The 16,488-nt window shown below is 36.1% G+C and overlaps 1 protein-coding gene across 1 annotated transcript in view; it reads right to left on the minus strand.

The window, feature by feature from the left end:
• Positions 1–16,068, minus strand: part of RGS7 (regulator of G protein signaling 7) — a 116,421-nt gene extending 100,353 nt beyond the window's left edge. Inside the window, exon 1 of the mRNA XM_042881893.1 lies at positions 15,972–16,068. Coding sequence (XP_042737827.1) covers positions 15,972–16,068 — 97 coding nt within the window. The remainder of the gene's footprint in view (positions 1–15,971) is intronic.
• Between the last annotated feature and the right edge of the window lie 420 nt (positions 16,069–16,488).

A 16,488-nucleotide genomic window follows, 5' to 3' on the forward strand; every position in this document is an offset into this window, starting at 1 on the left:
ATTTCTCTGGCCTTGCTAGGTGCTGTCCCACTTTTAAGCAATTAATGTTTGCAGATGAATTACTGGTAATTATAAAAGCAGATTTCTGATGATGCTGACACACATACTTTATACAATGCTCAGGCACAGAGTGAAGTGCAGATTCTGAGTAAAGAAAGATCTAGTTAAATCTGCACTGAAGCTTTTCTTCTGCAGAAGATATTTTTAAAATGTGTGTGCATACAAATCTTTCTAAACAATCTGTTCCTTCTGTTAGCACTACAATTTTAATGTTTATTTCACAAGGAAAAAGCTAGTATTTTATTCAATTTGAGAAAAAGTGGCAAAAGTAATACCCAATAAAAATACGTCATTTTAGATTCATCTAAAACAACCCATGCTCATTGCAGGGGAAAGGCACACAGTTTATTTGGGATTTTTTGGTTTCTGTTCTGCCCTTCTAAGTCAATACTCATTTCAGATCAAAATCATATTTTATCTTTAAATGATGTCAGCACGAAGACTGTTTTGACTTCCTAAAATAATAGAAAAATAGTTCCAACATATTTCTAATATTGATCCAAAACTTTATTACATCTGAGACACGAGGCTATAATCTCCTTTTTATTTGACAGATTTGTTGGTTTGATCAAAGTTTCAGCTGACTGAGGACATCTCCTGCAAATATAAAAACTAATGTACTTGATTACTCAGTTTGCTCCATGTTCTGCTTGTTTTTATGCTTGTTGCAAAGCAGTAAAACAGAAAGCAAGAATTCTTTCTGATCTATGCATTCTCTATTCTTATTTCATTTTTATTTTTTGCGGGGGTAGGAGGGAAGGTATGTGGAATTAAATGTTCTATTTGGACAGCATATTAGAAAAAAAATAAATAATTTTGCATTTAATTTCAATGAATCCATTAATAAATCCAAAATGACACTTCAGCTTATAAAACAAATCTTTAACTTACCAGTACATACTGTCTCTAACAGAAGACTGTAAATCATAATTCACAAAAGGATTATCACTCTTGAATCCCTCTTTCTAATTCTCACTTTTCAAACATTTGTGAAATGATTTTAAAATTCAGACTTCAGTAGACAGGATGCCAACATAATGCATGGGACAAGTTTAGCAATTCATGTGAACAGTTCTACTTCTGGTCTTACTGACAAAGCATTTTGATATTTGTGGGAGCAGTGTACAGCACAAGGAAAAGGAAGGCAGCGAAAGCCTATTTACAGAACTTCAGAACTTCACTTTTTGTTGTTGCTTTTCCTCATCAGCTTGTTTTTCTTGCTGTAAATCAAGAACCATGGTAGTGAAAAGATGCAAGCAGGAATCGAGCACAATTTCAGCTGATTCAAGAGTCATACTTAGTAGGAAAATCAGCTTCACACTCTTCTTCCTCCTAGCCCTTCTACATCTCTCACTATGTCTTCATCAGGAAACCATTATTGAGCACATATAATAGACAGTTTCTATCCTGGTTTGACTAGTATTACAATGAACACAGGGGCTCAGCAAGTTTTGATGTCTGAGTTTGACAGTGTAGACTAAATAGCCAGGCTCCTGAAGTGTGCTACAAGAACACTGCACAATCACTGAATCACAGATTTTCCCTCACTTTAGAACAAAGGATATTTGGCACAAAATCCTTAAACTGAGGTTAACTTCTCAGAAGAACAACAATCATCTGATTCAAAATAGATCTAATATATATAGGAGTGATTTGCTACTTTATTCTCTGACTTTCATGGACATTTTAAATCAAAATTGGAAGGAAATTTCCTTTATCAAGCTGTTCAGTCAAAAAGTAGTGACTTACTTTCAGTTGAAACTAACTAGAATATTACTTTTTAAAGCACAAGCACATGAGTATGCATACATGAAATGCAGAGTGTATTCATGGGCTCCCTTTCAAAGCCATGTAAGGATACAGCTCATTATTGCAAACTAGTTAACAATACCACAGAGAATGAGGACAAATAATATCAAAATGCGTATCTTGTCCTAGATGACCATAATGCAAAATGCTCTAAATTATAACACCAAAGCTCTTCAAAACTCTGAGAAGATACATTTTCCTTAAAAAATACTGATGCTTCCACACTAAGTTACTTCTTACTCTGTATTAAATAATTTATGTTCTCTCAGAAAGGCATTGATCGCTGAATTAGTAAATATTGTTCCCAAATAATTCAAACAGACTTTGTTCCTAAACACATGTAATATCGTTGATCAAACAAAGAGTATTTCAAGTAGTCTGGAGCCTTCCACTGGCAATGCTTCACAATGTGTTTCCTTCACTCAATTAAAATTTTTATTCTGCTTTCCATCTTTTCTTGTTTAGGAATCTGTTGCAATTCTTCCCTGTAACAGAGCTCATGAGTCTCTTCCTGAGATGCAGGTGGCCTTCTCTTTTTTGGCTGACACTTTCTAGTTGGCAGGCTAGCTTAAATTCATTACTCTTATCAACATATCTGGGCTTTACTAAAACACATTTTTAAGAGGTATTTGATGTTCACTTTATTTTCAGTTTTAATATTTCTCTGAAATGGGAATCTGAGCTAGAAAAACTTCTAACTTTTAGTCTGCTACATTAGCATGGTTTTTCATAGGTCATCAACTGTTGGGTTTTCATAGAATAGTTTGAGTTAGATAAGTTAAAGCTTATCTAGTCCAACTCCCCTGAAATGAATAAGGGACACCTACAGCTATGTCCAGGTTGCTCAGAGTCTGGTCCAGCTTCACCTTGAATGCCTCCAAGGATGGGGAATCCACCATCTTTCTGGGCACCCTATTCCAATGCCTCAGCACCTTTATTGTAAAAAAACTTCTTTATATCCAATCTAAACCAAGCCTCTTTTAGTCTGAAGCCATTTCCCGTCACAGCAGATGCTGCTAAAGAGACTGCCCATTTCTTTCTTAAATTCCTTTTCTTTTCTCCAGGCTAAGCAGCCCCGTTCTTTCAGCCTGTTTTCATAGGGGAGATGTTCCATCCCCTGGATCACTTCTGTGGCCCTCCACTGGATACACTCTAACAGGTCCTTTTTTTCTTCTGTACTGACAACTCCATATCTGGATGCAATAATTCAGGTGAGGTCTCATCGGCACAGTGGGGCAGGATCACCTACTTTGATCTGCTTGCTGATTATGCATCTTTTCATGCATCCCAGGATACTTTCTGGGCTACGAGGGCACACTGCTGGCTCCTGTCCAGCTTCCCATCCACCAGTACCCCCAAGTCCTTTTCAGCAGAGCTGTACTCTATTCCCCACCTTGTACTGATAGCAGGGTTTGCCACAACGCAGGTACAAGACCTTGCACTTGGATTTGTTGAACCCCATAAGGTTTACCTGGGTCCACTGCTCAATCCTTTCTAAGTCTCTTTGAATGGCATCCTGTCCCTCAGATGTGCTGACCACACCACACAGCTTGGTGTTCTGCCTAATATACAACTCCATATTAATACAGCTGCCTCTGTATAAATTTCTGCAGATGCTTTATTAATTAATTTATTTCTGTTTTACATATAATAATTTAAAAGTAAAAATAGCAGTCTTAAACATCATCAAGAAAGCACAGTTACATCAGACTAAATTCAAAACCAGTTACATGACTGACTAGATTAAACATGGTACATAGTTTTCTATGCCCCTTGCAGAACAGCCTAAACTATGATCAAAACAGGGAGAATGAGAGGTATACCACTTGAGCTTTTTTGGTTGATTGGTTGTTTCTTTAAACACAGAGAACTGTATTTTTAAGAGGCAAAGAAAAGTGAGATAAGCTGCTCTCTCTTTCTTTCAATAACTGTCATACAAGAGTGATTTGCTATGACCAATTTTCTAGACACATTCTGGAACAATAGCCACAATTTCAGGTCTTTAAGTGGTCCAGGATTTGGGGAAATAATCCCTGACAGAAGCTTCTATTTGAGCATGAGACAAAATCAAGACTAACCTCCTAAATCCAGCTCAAATAGTGTGATGGTCCTGGTAACACAGCTGTATTTCTCATCTACTTCCAGCCCAGAGCAACCAGCCCAGCGCACAAGCAGAGCAGCCTGGGTCCATCTGCAAATGTTGATCATTGTAACAATGTTTTTATGACTTCTCAATTTAGAACTCATGGCAATTTTTTAGATAATCTATCAACAGTCTGAAAAAAATGTAGATAACATGCAATTGTATTTCTGTAAAACAGTATTTCACCAAAAGCACAAAAACAAAAGAGACAAGTAACTGCCTTCACCTTTCACTGAAACATAATTCTGATCTATTCTACTGAATAGAAGCGTTTGTAAGTATGAAAGGACTTGATAAAATTGTTTTAGAACAACAGTTCAGACAGCAGGAACACAAGAACACTAATAGCTCAGAAAACAAGTGAATAGAGAACAGTGACTTTTTTTTTCACTTAGGAGTACATAAAAAAGGAGATCTTGAAATTACTGAAAGCAGAAAAATCAGGAGAGGATAAATGGGTGTGAAGAAGAGCAGAAGGTAGAATTTATGTAAACAAACCATGAACAGGCAGGCTTGGCCCAGTGCCTTTTCTCTATTCATAAAATATTTTCTGCTCTAGAAAAGTAGTTTGGGTAACAACTGGATTGTTACTTTCCTTAGTATCTACAAATTCTTCCTCCTATAACAAGTCCATGATATAATTGAAGGTACTCTTAACAAAAACTATTGAGGTCTATGGGTCTATAAAGCATTTCTATATTTTATCTATATCACATTCCATTATAAGAGGTTTAACAGCAAAAATACTGACATCAGACAAGAAAATGGAGTGCCAACATCCATAAGATACTCATGAGCACATGCTAATTTGGTATTTCACTCTGCAGAGAAAGAAAAATGAAACCTAATGATATACCACTTCCAACTACTATACAACTCTTCTCAATATCTTCCACAAGCTCGTAATGTATTCTGAAGAAGAGTTAGAATGCCATGCAGTATTTTTAAACAGCTAATATCCATGCATTTTACTATAAATTAAAAATAAATAAAAGGAATATTTGCATGTACTGATGCCTGAACCAAGATCCAAACAAGTACATTCAAACACCTACAATGCCTTGCTGGTGTTTATGTATCAAAACTACACATATAGCTGTTATAGTACAAAAGATTACAGACCTTTTCTGTGGCAAGGAAAGATGTGCATCATACTTCAGTTTTTAGAAAAGCTTTTTTATTTTCAAGTATTTAACACACTTGAGAAGGTAAGTATTTCAGAAAGAGCCGAGGTAGTTCAATTGTCTGCTGCAAATGCCCCATGACTGGTGCTTTTCATGTGATATAATAGAGCCAAATTCTCAGCAACAACTGAAATCCTTCAGATATTATATTATTCTAACAGTGAGACACTCATCAAATACCCAGAAGTTCCACTTTCTGCTCCTTCACTCAAGCACTACCAGGTCTCATAATCAAAACTATTATGTTACTATTACGTTACAAAATGCATGTGTGGTGCAGGGAATATTAATACTTATTTTCTCTTCACATTTATATACATTTATATATACAAAAAAAAATAGAATTCTCAATTATTTCCAGAGGAGTTTGACTCCTCTTATCCATGTTTTGACAAGGTCTGTATCCTCCTTCATGCTAATAATGGAGGATTTTGTAAGGGAGGACTTTCCCGGAATCACAGGCTCTGCTCCTCGTCTTCCTACAAGGATTGATTACAAATATAACAGACTTCAGTGAGCTTATATTATTAACAGCTTCTACAGAAGCTTACATAAGACTTGAAGTGGTTTTTAGGTTTTTGTTTTTTTTTTTTTTTTTTAAAGCTGATAATTTATGCACTATTTCTATGGATAAATACATATGATATACATATGAATGCTATACATGCTCATATGCGCAAGATGGGGGAGGTCATTCTTTGTGTAACTACTGCTCATTTTTACTGCTACAAAAGCAACATAACAAAATAATTATTAACTGGTATTATTACACCAGAAAAACAATGGCAAGCCAGCTAAAGTGAAGTTGTGATAAATTGGAGAAATTCTGCTACTTTCAGGGCTCCATTTTCAGCGCAACATTTTCATGAATGTCACTTGTCCAGCATCTAGGGGCTGGATGTCAAGAAATGGCAAAGTACACCAAAGTAGTTGCACCATAACAAAGTTTTCCCATATGCTGCTCAGAAGTACTCAGACTTCACAGCTACAATCCTCTTCCCCAACCCCCCCCCAATGAAGTAAAATAATTAAAAAATCAGGCAAAATTTACATACAAGAGGCTTGAAAGAAGAAGGTACAAAGATTGAGGGAAACACTTTCAAGACAAAACAACATATTAGAAGAAGTTAGGAAAAAAAAAATATTTATAATCAGCAAGCCCCAGAGCTATTTATCTGGAAGCATGCTCAGAGTTTATGCAGCACTTGGGAAGCAAGGGATCATCTAATTCCAACAGTGCACTCCTTACGGATGAACCACAAATAAAAAATGAATGTTTCCATTGATCTCAAATCTCTAAACAAAAGAGCAGTTATTAACATCTTTTTCCTGCGAAAGCATGACTTTTGGACCTGCTTATTTTGCAAGTATCTGTGAAATTAAGCTTTTCATAATCTACTGACTTTAAGGGAACAGACATTTATAATGACTGTCTTAGGTACAAATTGCTGTAAAAGACTTCTCAATGGGTTTTCAGTATATTTCACTTTCTTAGAACAATTTTGCTAAATTACCTCAAAGTTTCATTACTGTATTTTCTTCTTTCTACTAATGCTTCCAATGGTAATCACCACTGAACTGAAACTTTTTTTGTACTTCTTTTGCTTGGTTAGGAGGAAGAAATAAAAAATAAGAATTTATTGTTCTGTTGAAAATAACAGATGAAAATCCTTACACATTTTGAAAATATTTTAATTCTGACAGAGATTAGCAAAAGCCTGATATTAACACACGACTTTCTTAAAATGAAAACAGGAAGCAAAATTATCATTGAATACCATGGTTATTCAAAATAGTTTTTTACTTCTTTCATTTACTTCTCATTCCAATGGAATACAAGCTGAATGTTCTAGGGCGGTCACAGCCCAACCCAGCACATCACACAGAGCTGACATAGCTGAGCTCCACAGCTACAGCACTGATTGATAAAAAAGCAAAAGTTCTGTCAAGTTGTAAGCAGTTTAAGATTACCCTTCAATGGCCATATTTCCAATATGCATGATGTGGCCAAGACTGACATACAAACAAACAGGAATTGTGAGGTAAACATGTGCAAACAGCACTTAAATATCTACTTTTGTTTTGCCATATGGTAAAGCATACAAAGCATCACGCATTAACCAGTTCATTATCTCAGTATCTTGAAACGACTGCACATCCAATCTTATGCTGCAACTTTAGTAAGTTCTTCTACTAATGTCTTGAAAAATCATAAACATGATTTCAATATATAAGAGCCTTCTACCGAAAAATATCAACTCCCAAAAGACCATGAACATATGAATGCAAATCAGTCACCTTTTGACAAAATAATGAATACAATACACAAGAATGATTGGTACTTTAAATTCAAACCAACTATTCATTTGGGGATAGAGCGTTGTTAACTTTTATTTTCAAAAGGTCTGGTTTGAAAACTGAAACTGTAAAGATGGCAAGTTCCTGTCTTTGAGAAGAAAATAAAAGAGGGAATAAGATAACTTCTGTCATTCCTGTACTGACAAAGATCTTTTTATTTCATCAAACCTTTTACTAAGATTGAATCCAATCAAGTCTACCAACTTGCATCTTTAACACTGAAGGCTCTGCTTGCAAACAACATACCTTGCAAATAACTGGCATAGAGTACACAGCAATTACTATTGAATTATACCTGAAGAAGAATGCAGTACAAAGGGGAAGGCGGTGGGGGACTTGAAGGAATTAAAGAAAGCAGGAACTTCTTACCAACTTATAACTATCTTCTTTCCTTAATTACCAAAGAAAACTGAATCTCCATCTGACTGAACGTTTCATATTACTAGTCAAATCTTAAAAAAACTGGGGTATGTCATCTATGTTCCCCAATAAATAGTAAGTCTGGGGGGGGGAGGGGGGTGGAGTTTTAAAAGTTTGTGACTGGGTGATGTGGAAAAAAAGAGAAAAACAAATTATTCTAACACCTTTTTTTCTGCATAAGTTGCACAACCTAGCACTGGAGATACACTGAAGGGAGAAAAAAGTACATAAAATCAAGGGCTTGGGATAAGGGAATCCTAGATTCTCCTGCATGGTTAATTTATTCTAGAAAAGACACAAAAAAATGGAAATTCAAAACTCCTTGCATTTACCTATAATGCAATATTACATTGCTTCAGAGGTACCAGATGACTGAAGTATTATGCTTCGGTGGGGTTTCTTTTCTGTCAACCCAAGTTCAATACAATTCTCTTGTATCTTTTCAGTAGGTACTTTTCAGTACTGAATTGGATAAACCTATCAACTCATTTCATATGCAGCACTGAACAGTCATCAGATTTTAACAACTCATTACTCAGTTGGGCAATACCAAAACTAATGACAGATGAAACACTCTCTTGTCATTAGTGCCCTGAGTCATCCAGTTTCCTCTGTACTGCTCTTTATTTTTTGCTGCTTGCCTCTGTATAACAAGCAATACTGTTGTTGTAGGCAGCTCCTGTGATTCATTCATATCTGGGGCTTAACCATCGATGATCTGTGGGTGAGATGGGCTACCATGACACTGCTTTCTTCTGGAGTATCTCTCACTACCTCTGACCAGACCACGGCTGGTCTGCCAGTCTGCCAGTCCTCCGACACTCCGTCGGCTGAGTGTTTGAGGTTTAAACATATAGATTTCTTATTTCATCAAGCATAATATAAATGCTAAAATAAAGATTGAAAATTTATGATCATGTGAATACATTCACAGATCAAAATGCAGCATCTCATTACCTTAACAATTTCCCCAGAAAAAAAGAAAAATGCATTTTCTGAGATTAGGAAAACTGATAGACTAAAATGTCATATGATGGCAATAAACTTTCTAAAAATGGGAAAATGCAGTGCATATATGGAATAGGCACAATGTCATCCTCACATCTAGGAATGAGAAAAAAGCTAAAGATTTTTTATGGATTATATTTTCCTGAAAATGATAAATGAATCTTTTTACCTTCTCTGTGACTCAGGAGACTTTATAAACCATCTTTCTACTGACCTTTGCCTATCATTGCTGGTTCAAGCTGTGACTCCTTTCTAAAAGTATTGAGCCACACAACAGAAACAGCTAGGAACAACTTGCATGAAAACTCTCTCCTTAGATACCTTTTATTCTGCCTCTGCATGTACACTTTAACTGAACTAACATTTCTCATACATCTCCCCATTCCTTCAAAAAAACACTAAACAGCATCCCTTGTATACATTTACACACCACTCTATGGGCATATTCTCCACAGATTTTGTTCAGTTTTTCCTGCCATCACGTTTATCAGCAAGCATATCTGAGTACTACATAATTTAAAATCCCGTTTTAAATTATATTACCATCACACTGGTAATCTGTAACAACCATGAAATCTCTCCATCACTATATCTGTCTTTAAAAATATCCACATCCTGATTACCTTATGAAGCTTTCAGTACTAGTATTGACCATCTGCCTTGCTAAGATCCCTAAAACAAACCATTGAGTATTTCAGAGCATTATCCACAAACTCTGAATGCTTCTTTCTGCTGGAAAGTGAACATCAAAACTTTGGCATTTACTTGCTATCTCTCCTTAGTAAAAATAAAAATGATATTTTAGAGCTCCTCCTAATCCTTATGATTCATATGTCAGACTCCCTACATTCATCATCATTTCAAGCAAGTTTTTTTATCCATTTCCAGGCCTAATGTGAACCATGTCCCTGGCAAATTGCCTTCTTTTTATTCCTGATGCTCTAATCACTGTTAGTAAAGAACGCACATGACAATCTTCATGCAATTATTGTTGTTGACTGGCAAGATGTCTATATAAACATCTTCACTCTTTCAAAGCATTTTAAAACCACGGAGACAACAACAGCAAGCCCTTCCTTTGTTCATCAAAATCAAAAATAATCACATGGAAGGAGCAAATTCTCCTGCCTTTTTTTTTTTTCTTGGAGCCTTTAAAGTTTCAAATCAAAGCCATAATATATATCTGATAAATAACATAATTATGACTTCAACTTTAGACTACAGATTGTAGGCCTGTGGGGGGTCCTGCATTATTTTTAGTCATCTATCAACTACTGTTTCAAATATGTGCCTCCTGAAAACTGAATGCCTATGACTGTGGTCATCAGAATTAATGGTAGAAAATGACTATGATCCAGATACAAAGATAACTAGAATTTTACCATTGAATGGAAGACCATCAAATTCCCTAGGAACCACACGGACACAACACAGGTGTCAATTCCAACTCAGTTTTAGATGCCCAGATTTGTAACAATATGCTCAAAGCTAATGAGAAAACTGACTCACTCTCTCCTTAAAGAAACTTCTAGCTTACATGAACTGAACCAGAGATACTTTAGGCTCTCTTACATGCTCCTAAAATAACACAATTCATAAACAAACAAAAGCCACACATTGTACAGCTCACCAGTTCTAAGTTGGAGCAGTGCAATAGAAAATATGTTATGTAATAAACTCCATAAAAACATCTAGTTTACATTACCAGCTTCTATCACATCATCATTTAATAGCTTCATAACATTTGGAAATCAGTAAATTTCTTCTTGTTTCTTGAAGCCAATAATTTAAGTAGGATTTTATGGTAGATTCTGTATTAGCCTTAGTAGCTCACTAACTTGATCTTAAAATACATTCTTTAAATCACCGTGCAGTCACTAAACCCCCAATAAAGGTTATGAATTTGTGTGGTGACTAGTGAAAGACTATACTGAAGCACAGCGATCTATCCATTCCATACTAGACACTGTAGTGAACTGGGCAAAACACTCAAGAAAATCTATTGTCTTTATCGTGCTGCAAAATAAAAAGAAAACAGCTACTTTCAAATTATACTTACTCATCTTTCCATCATCTCATGTGTGAAATACTCAATTTATCCATTAGCCCTGTTGAAAATGCAGCCTGTCTCTACGGAGATGTACGTGTAGGCTTAATTCACTGAATTCAGATTTGGCTATCAGTTATTCCTGAGTCTTCTTTTCACATAGTTTCTGTTTAGCTCTCATCATAGTCTCTGTTCTGCGCTTTTTGATACAGACTCAAGGTGATCAAGAGACCTAATGGATACTAAAAAAGCAGTAAAATGATTCAGACACAACAAATAATGCATATAGAAGTCTGGGAGAATATTCCATGGAGAAATAATATCTAGGTGAAAGCCTGCTTCTGTTTTTTCAGAAACACTATAGATCACGCAATTAGAAGATGAACATGAAATGCCCCCTCCCTGGAAGCATTCAAGGCTGGGCTGGATGGGACTTTGAGAAACCTCGTCTAGAGGGAGGTGTCCCTGCCTATAGGAGGGGGGTTGAAACTAGGTGATCTTGAAAGTCTCTTTCAACCCAAACCGTTCTGTGATTCAATAAGATACACAAAGACAAATTCCATGGCTACTACAAATGATTAAGATAATAATGTGAATGGTCACAAGCAGACTATTTCTTCGTAGTAAAAATAGTTATTCCACTCACAAAGACCCAGAAGCTATTATTTGAACTATGATATCTTCCACCATAGTGTGGCAATATGCTTAAGTAGTCACCGAATCTCAAAATATCGTGAGTTGGAAGGACCACAAGAATCATCAAGTCCAACTCCTGGCTCCACACAAAACTAACCAAAATTCAAACTGTATTTCTGAGTGTTGTTCAAACACTTCTTGAACTCCAGCAGGCTTGGGGCCAAGAACGTTGCCCTCGGGAGACTGTTCCAGTGCCCAACCACCCTCTGGTGAAGAACCTTTTCCTTATGCCCTGACGCAGCTCCATGCCATTCCCTTGGGCCCTGTTGCTATCACCAGAGTACAGCGCTACCCCTCCTCTCCCTGTGAGGAGCTGCAGTTGCCACAAAGCCTCTTTTCAGCCTCCTTTGCTCTGGGCTGAACAAACCAAGCTGCTCCTCACCCACCTTGCCCTATAGAGCCATTACCATCTTCCTTAGGTGTTCTCTAGTATATTTCTTTCCTCATACTGTAGTGCGCAAAACTGCACACAGTGCCCAAGGTGATGTCACACTAGTGCAGAGCAGAGTGGAAGAACCCCTTCCCTCGCCTGGTGGCAGTGCTGGGCTGGTGCACCCCAGGGTACGGTTAGCCCTTTGGACTGCCAGGGCACGCTGTTGACAAATGAAACTTATCAACTACAACCCCCACATGCCTTTCCGTGAGGCTGATCTCCAGTCTTTCTTCCCCCAGTCTATACATACATCCAAGGTTTTCCTTTCCCAGGTACAGAATGCAGCACTTGCTTTGTGGAGCATCATATGGTTGGTGGTTTCCTGGTCCTCCAAGTTGTCAAGATCTCTTTGCCAAGGATTCTTTATGCTCAAAGGAGTTAGCAGCTCCTTCCAATTTAATGCTGTCAATGAATGTACTTTGTATATCTTCAAGTCCTGTATCCAAGTCATTGATGAAAACTGAAGAGAACTGGCCCTAAAATGGAGCTCAGCAGAACCTTTCTAGTGACTGGCTGCAAGCCTGATGTAACCCCAAACTCATTGACTACTTGTTCATCCAGAAGACAATCACACACCTTCCAAAAGAATTACCATTAGCAATGACCAGTGTGGTACTCACAGTATAAGTCTGTTTTTAACCAGTGATGTTCTAGGATGCTTAGGCCCATTAGTCTGTTTTCTACAAAGCTCTACATGCTTATTCATCTGTTCGTATCTACTCTGAGCCTAGTTGCAAATAACATTGTGGTGAGTCAGCTTGATGTAAACTATCATTACAAAGACCATCTGCTACAGCACATTTCTTTCTGTTCAAAGACCTCACAAGCACTAGCTGAATGAGGTCATTTAGCAAGATTCAATAAGGGCTAACATCTAGTGTAAAAATATTATTGGTCAAAATCACACTAGGCATACAGTATCCTGTAACAATGGCTCCAGAAGGCAGTTAGTATCAGGACTAATCAGTGAAGTGCTATCTGATTAAGCAAGTTATAGCTGGGTAGTCAGTAGAATATCTATTCTATGAATGGCATAAACATTGGTAAAAAATATTGAATGCAATGAAACCATTAGCTCATCACATCCAAGAAGAAACACTGCAGCATAATTCTGAGATTTGATATTTTTGTTGCTTGCCATGATAAATTAAAATGCACCACAGACATCTACTGATGAGCACAACAGGTTGTAGGTCTACCAGAAATACAAATAGAAGTCAGTAGTCAGCTCTCAGTACTGCACTTCCAATGATTCTTTTATGCAAAGTGCCACTTGGAATTAGTCAAGGATGCATTTTTTCCTCTTCAGTATTTGTTCATTAATATGTATAATAAGCCTTATCATTTCTGTTACAAACTTTGCAATATACTGAGTTGTTCACCATAGCTATTTGAATAATATGAGGTATAATTTTATGGTATAAAAGAATTTAAATGAGTATCATTAACATCATTGATGCTAAACAGCTGTGAAGAACTTCTCCAAACCAAGGGATGGAGTATAAGGAATAGGACAACTGTCAATTTTTATGTCTGTTTTTTACCTCCTTGTTTTCAGAGTTTTGTATTTTTGCACATTGGAGTTCAGTCAAGAATTGAGAGTTTTTTCATAATTCATTTCACCTCCTAGGTGACTGAAATACTGTTATCCAAACTAGTCTGCAATTCACTAGCTAGTAAATTTACACCACAGATAAATTTGCTGCTTACTCAATCTTGCACACTCCCAAATAAGCATATATGCTCCTGATGAAAATATGAGTACTATTATGATACATGTATGGGTCTGTATTCTTTTTCATCAAATAGCTTCCAAACTCAATCTAAGCATATTTTAATCTGGTAAACTCAACTAAATTATTTCTTTTTGAAAGATTTCAAGACAGAAATCAAATGAAAATTTTGTTTGAATTCAAGCAGATTACACACACTCAGGAACATATGTATGAGGCTTCAACATTAAGCAGCATATTTGCTCTCCATGAAAACATGAAATATAAGAAATATATTTTTTCAAAATTTCACAAGGTGAAATAATCCTTAACATATTATTATTTTTCCGTTTGTGATCTTGTGAAGAATAACAATGCATAGAGTACTGGCTGTGAAGAATTACCTATATCTGAAATGTTTCTCTGTGTGTATATTTTACTTGTAAAAACATCAAAGGGATGACACAGTAAATGAGATAATACAGTCACATTGTCCCATTTTTTACAATCATAACATTCTACTAACAGGTCACATTCAGATACCTTTCCCCAAACTTCTTTTGCTAATTTATTCGTCCTTAATAGACATGGTCAGTAATTCTGCAATAAGGACTATTTGCTGTCTAAACTAGTCTGCCATTCTGTTTTTAGAAACAATAGTATGAAATACAAGAAAACAAAAATTAAAATACCCCTCCTGCTTTTACAGTGATAGCCTGTAAGACAGAAGTACAGAATTGGAAGCGTCCTCTGGAAATCATGAAGTCCAACTCCCAGCTAAAGTAGCTTGCTGGAGAAAGTTTCCAGGTGGTTTTTTGCTATATCCAGACAAAGAGTCTCCACAAGCTCTCTGTGCAGCCTGTTCCAGTGTTGTGTAATACCAATGTAAAAAAACTTTTTTCTCATTTTCATAGCAAACTTCCACTTCTCCAGTGTGGGCTCATTGCCTCTGTAGCTCGGCATAACTGAAAAGAGGCTAGCTCCATCCACTTGACATCCACCCTTTAGATATTTGTAAGCGCTGATAACATCCCCTCTATGTATTCTCTTCCCCAGACCCTAAGGATATCTATGAATTGTTAAGATTAATTTTAAAGATTGTTTAAAGGCTCTAACAGGTATTATCTATGGCATAGACACAAGCATGAGTCCGACCACTTGTAGAAACATGACTTAACTGCGGCATACCTACTTATTTTTCTCTCCTCAATCAAACAATTGCAAAGCTCCAAATTGTATGGGATGTTTTCCTGGGCAGCTGGCTAGATATAATACATGCCTTTGTAAATACATGCAAATATATGTACTACTTTTTTTTTTTTCTTTTTTCCAGCAGAAGGAATGTAAATATTAAGTGCATTAAAAATATAGCTGTGCTTTCCTGTTTTCTGGTTTTTTGTTTTCAGTAACCTACTGCAATTGTATTTGAGGTAGAAAATCTAAAAATGAAAAAAAATGAATTGCTATGCTTTTTCTTCCTTCCCTCCACCTCCTCCCAGTATTAAATAGATAGTTACTAGTTAGTACTAGTTAATTAAAAAATGAACATATTTTTGTGAATGCAACAGTACTGGCTTGGGTTACCTATAAAGTTTATGGCTGTTTTGCATGTCATCACAGAAATCTCAGCCAAAGCTCATAAAAGCAGATTGTAAGTGTTGTAAGAAATATCAACAATTCAGCATCATGTAGAGCGCTATGATTACTATTTTCTTGTGCTGATGATATAATAGTTCTTATATTCATATACTGGCCTATATTTTAAACTATTTATACTTGCCATATAAACAAGTTAAAAATCAGATCTGAAATGCAAAAACACTGCAATAAAAATAAATTGAATTTTTACAGTAAAGTAAGTACTGCCTTCGGAAAAACTACTGGACAAAAACACATACATGAAAACACATTTTAATGTGCAAGAAATATATAAACAATTTTTATTATCAAGGTACTGAAAGGGTAGGGTAGTTAGTTTCTCCTCAGACCAGGCAAATGTGAATTCCCCATAACACTAAGGTAAATGTTTGCCACTTGAGCATCCTCTTACACAATGTAAAATGGAAATCTTAAATAATATCAAAATCACACTGACTCTTACCAGAAAAGACACTGGGGATCTTGGAAAGAAAACTTTTGACTGTACGAATAGGAATCCCATTTTTCTCATCTTGCATGCGAGCTATGACGTCTTCCATCTGAACACAGATAAAAAAAAAATGAAAGGAAGAATAAAGAAAGTCAGAATTATTCCTGTAAGAACTTCTACAATAAATCCTAGGTCAATCTCTCAAATTAAAGGTCCACTCTTGCTACTTTTTTTAATTTACAATTTTTATTTTAGATGCTTTTTAGCAAGATAAAGTATTGGAAGTACTTTGTCATAGTCAACAATAACTTAATGTATGGGCTCAAGGTCTTTAGAGAATGAAATATCAGAATAGAAAAGGTATAAAGTGGATAAAAATGGTTCAATATTGCTGGATGCAAAATTTAATGTTTGATGGTATTACTGGTATTGTATTGAATACGAAAGTATAATACATTCATTCATTCTTCCACAGTCCTGACACAGTTGTCAAAGGCTGTTCAAAACAAAAAATAGAGCCTTGAAGTTC

This window comes from Lagopus leucura, unplaced genomic scaffold (assembly GCF_019238085.1).
Source record: "Lagopus leucura isolate 7727_CA_CO unplaced genomic scaffold, USGS_WTPT01 Super-Scaffold_73, whole genome shotgun sequence".
NCBI classification, from domain to species: Eukaryota; Metazoa; Chordata; class Aves; order Galliformes; family Phasianidae; genus Lagopus; species Lagopus leucura.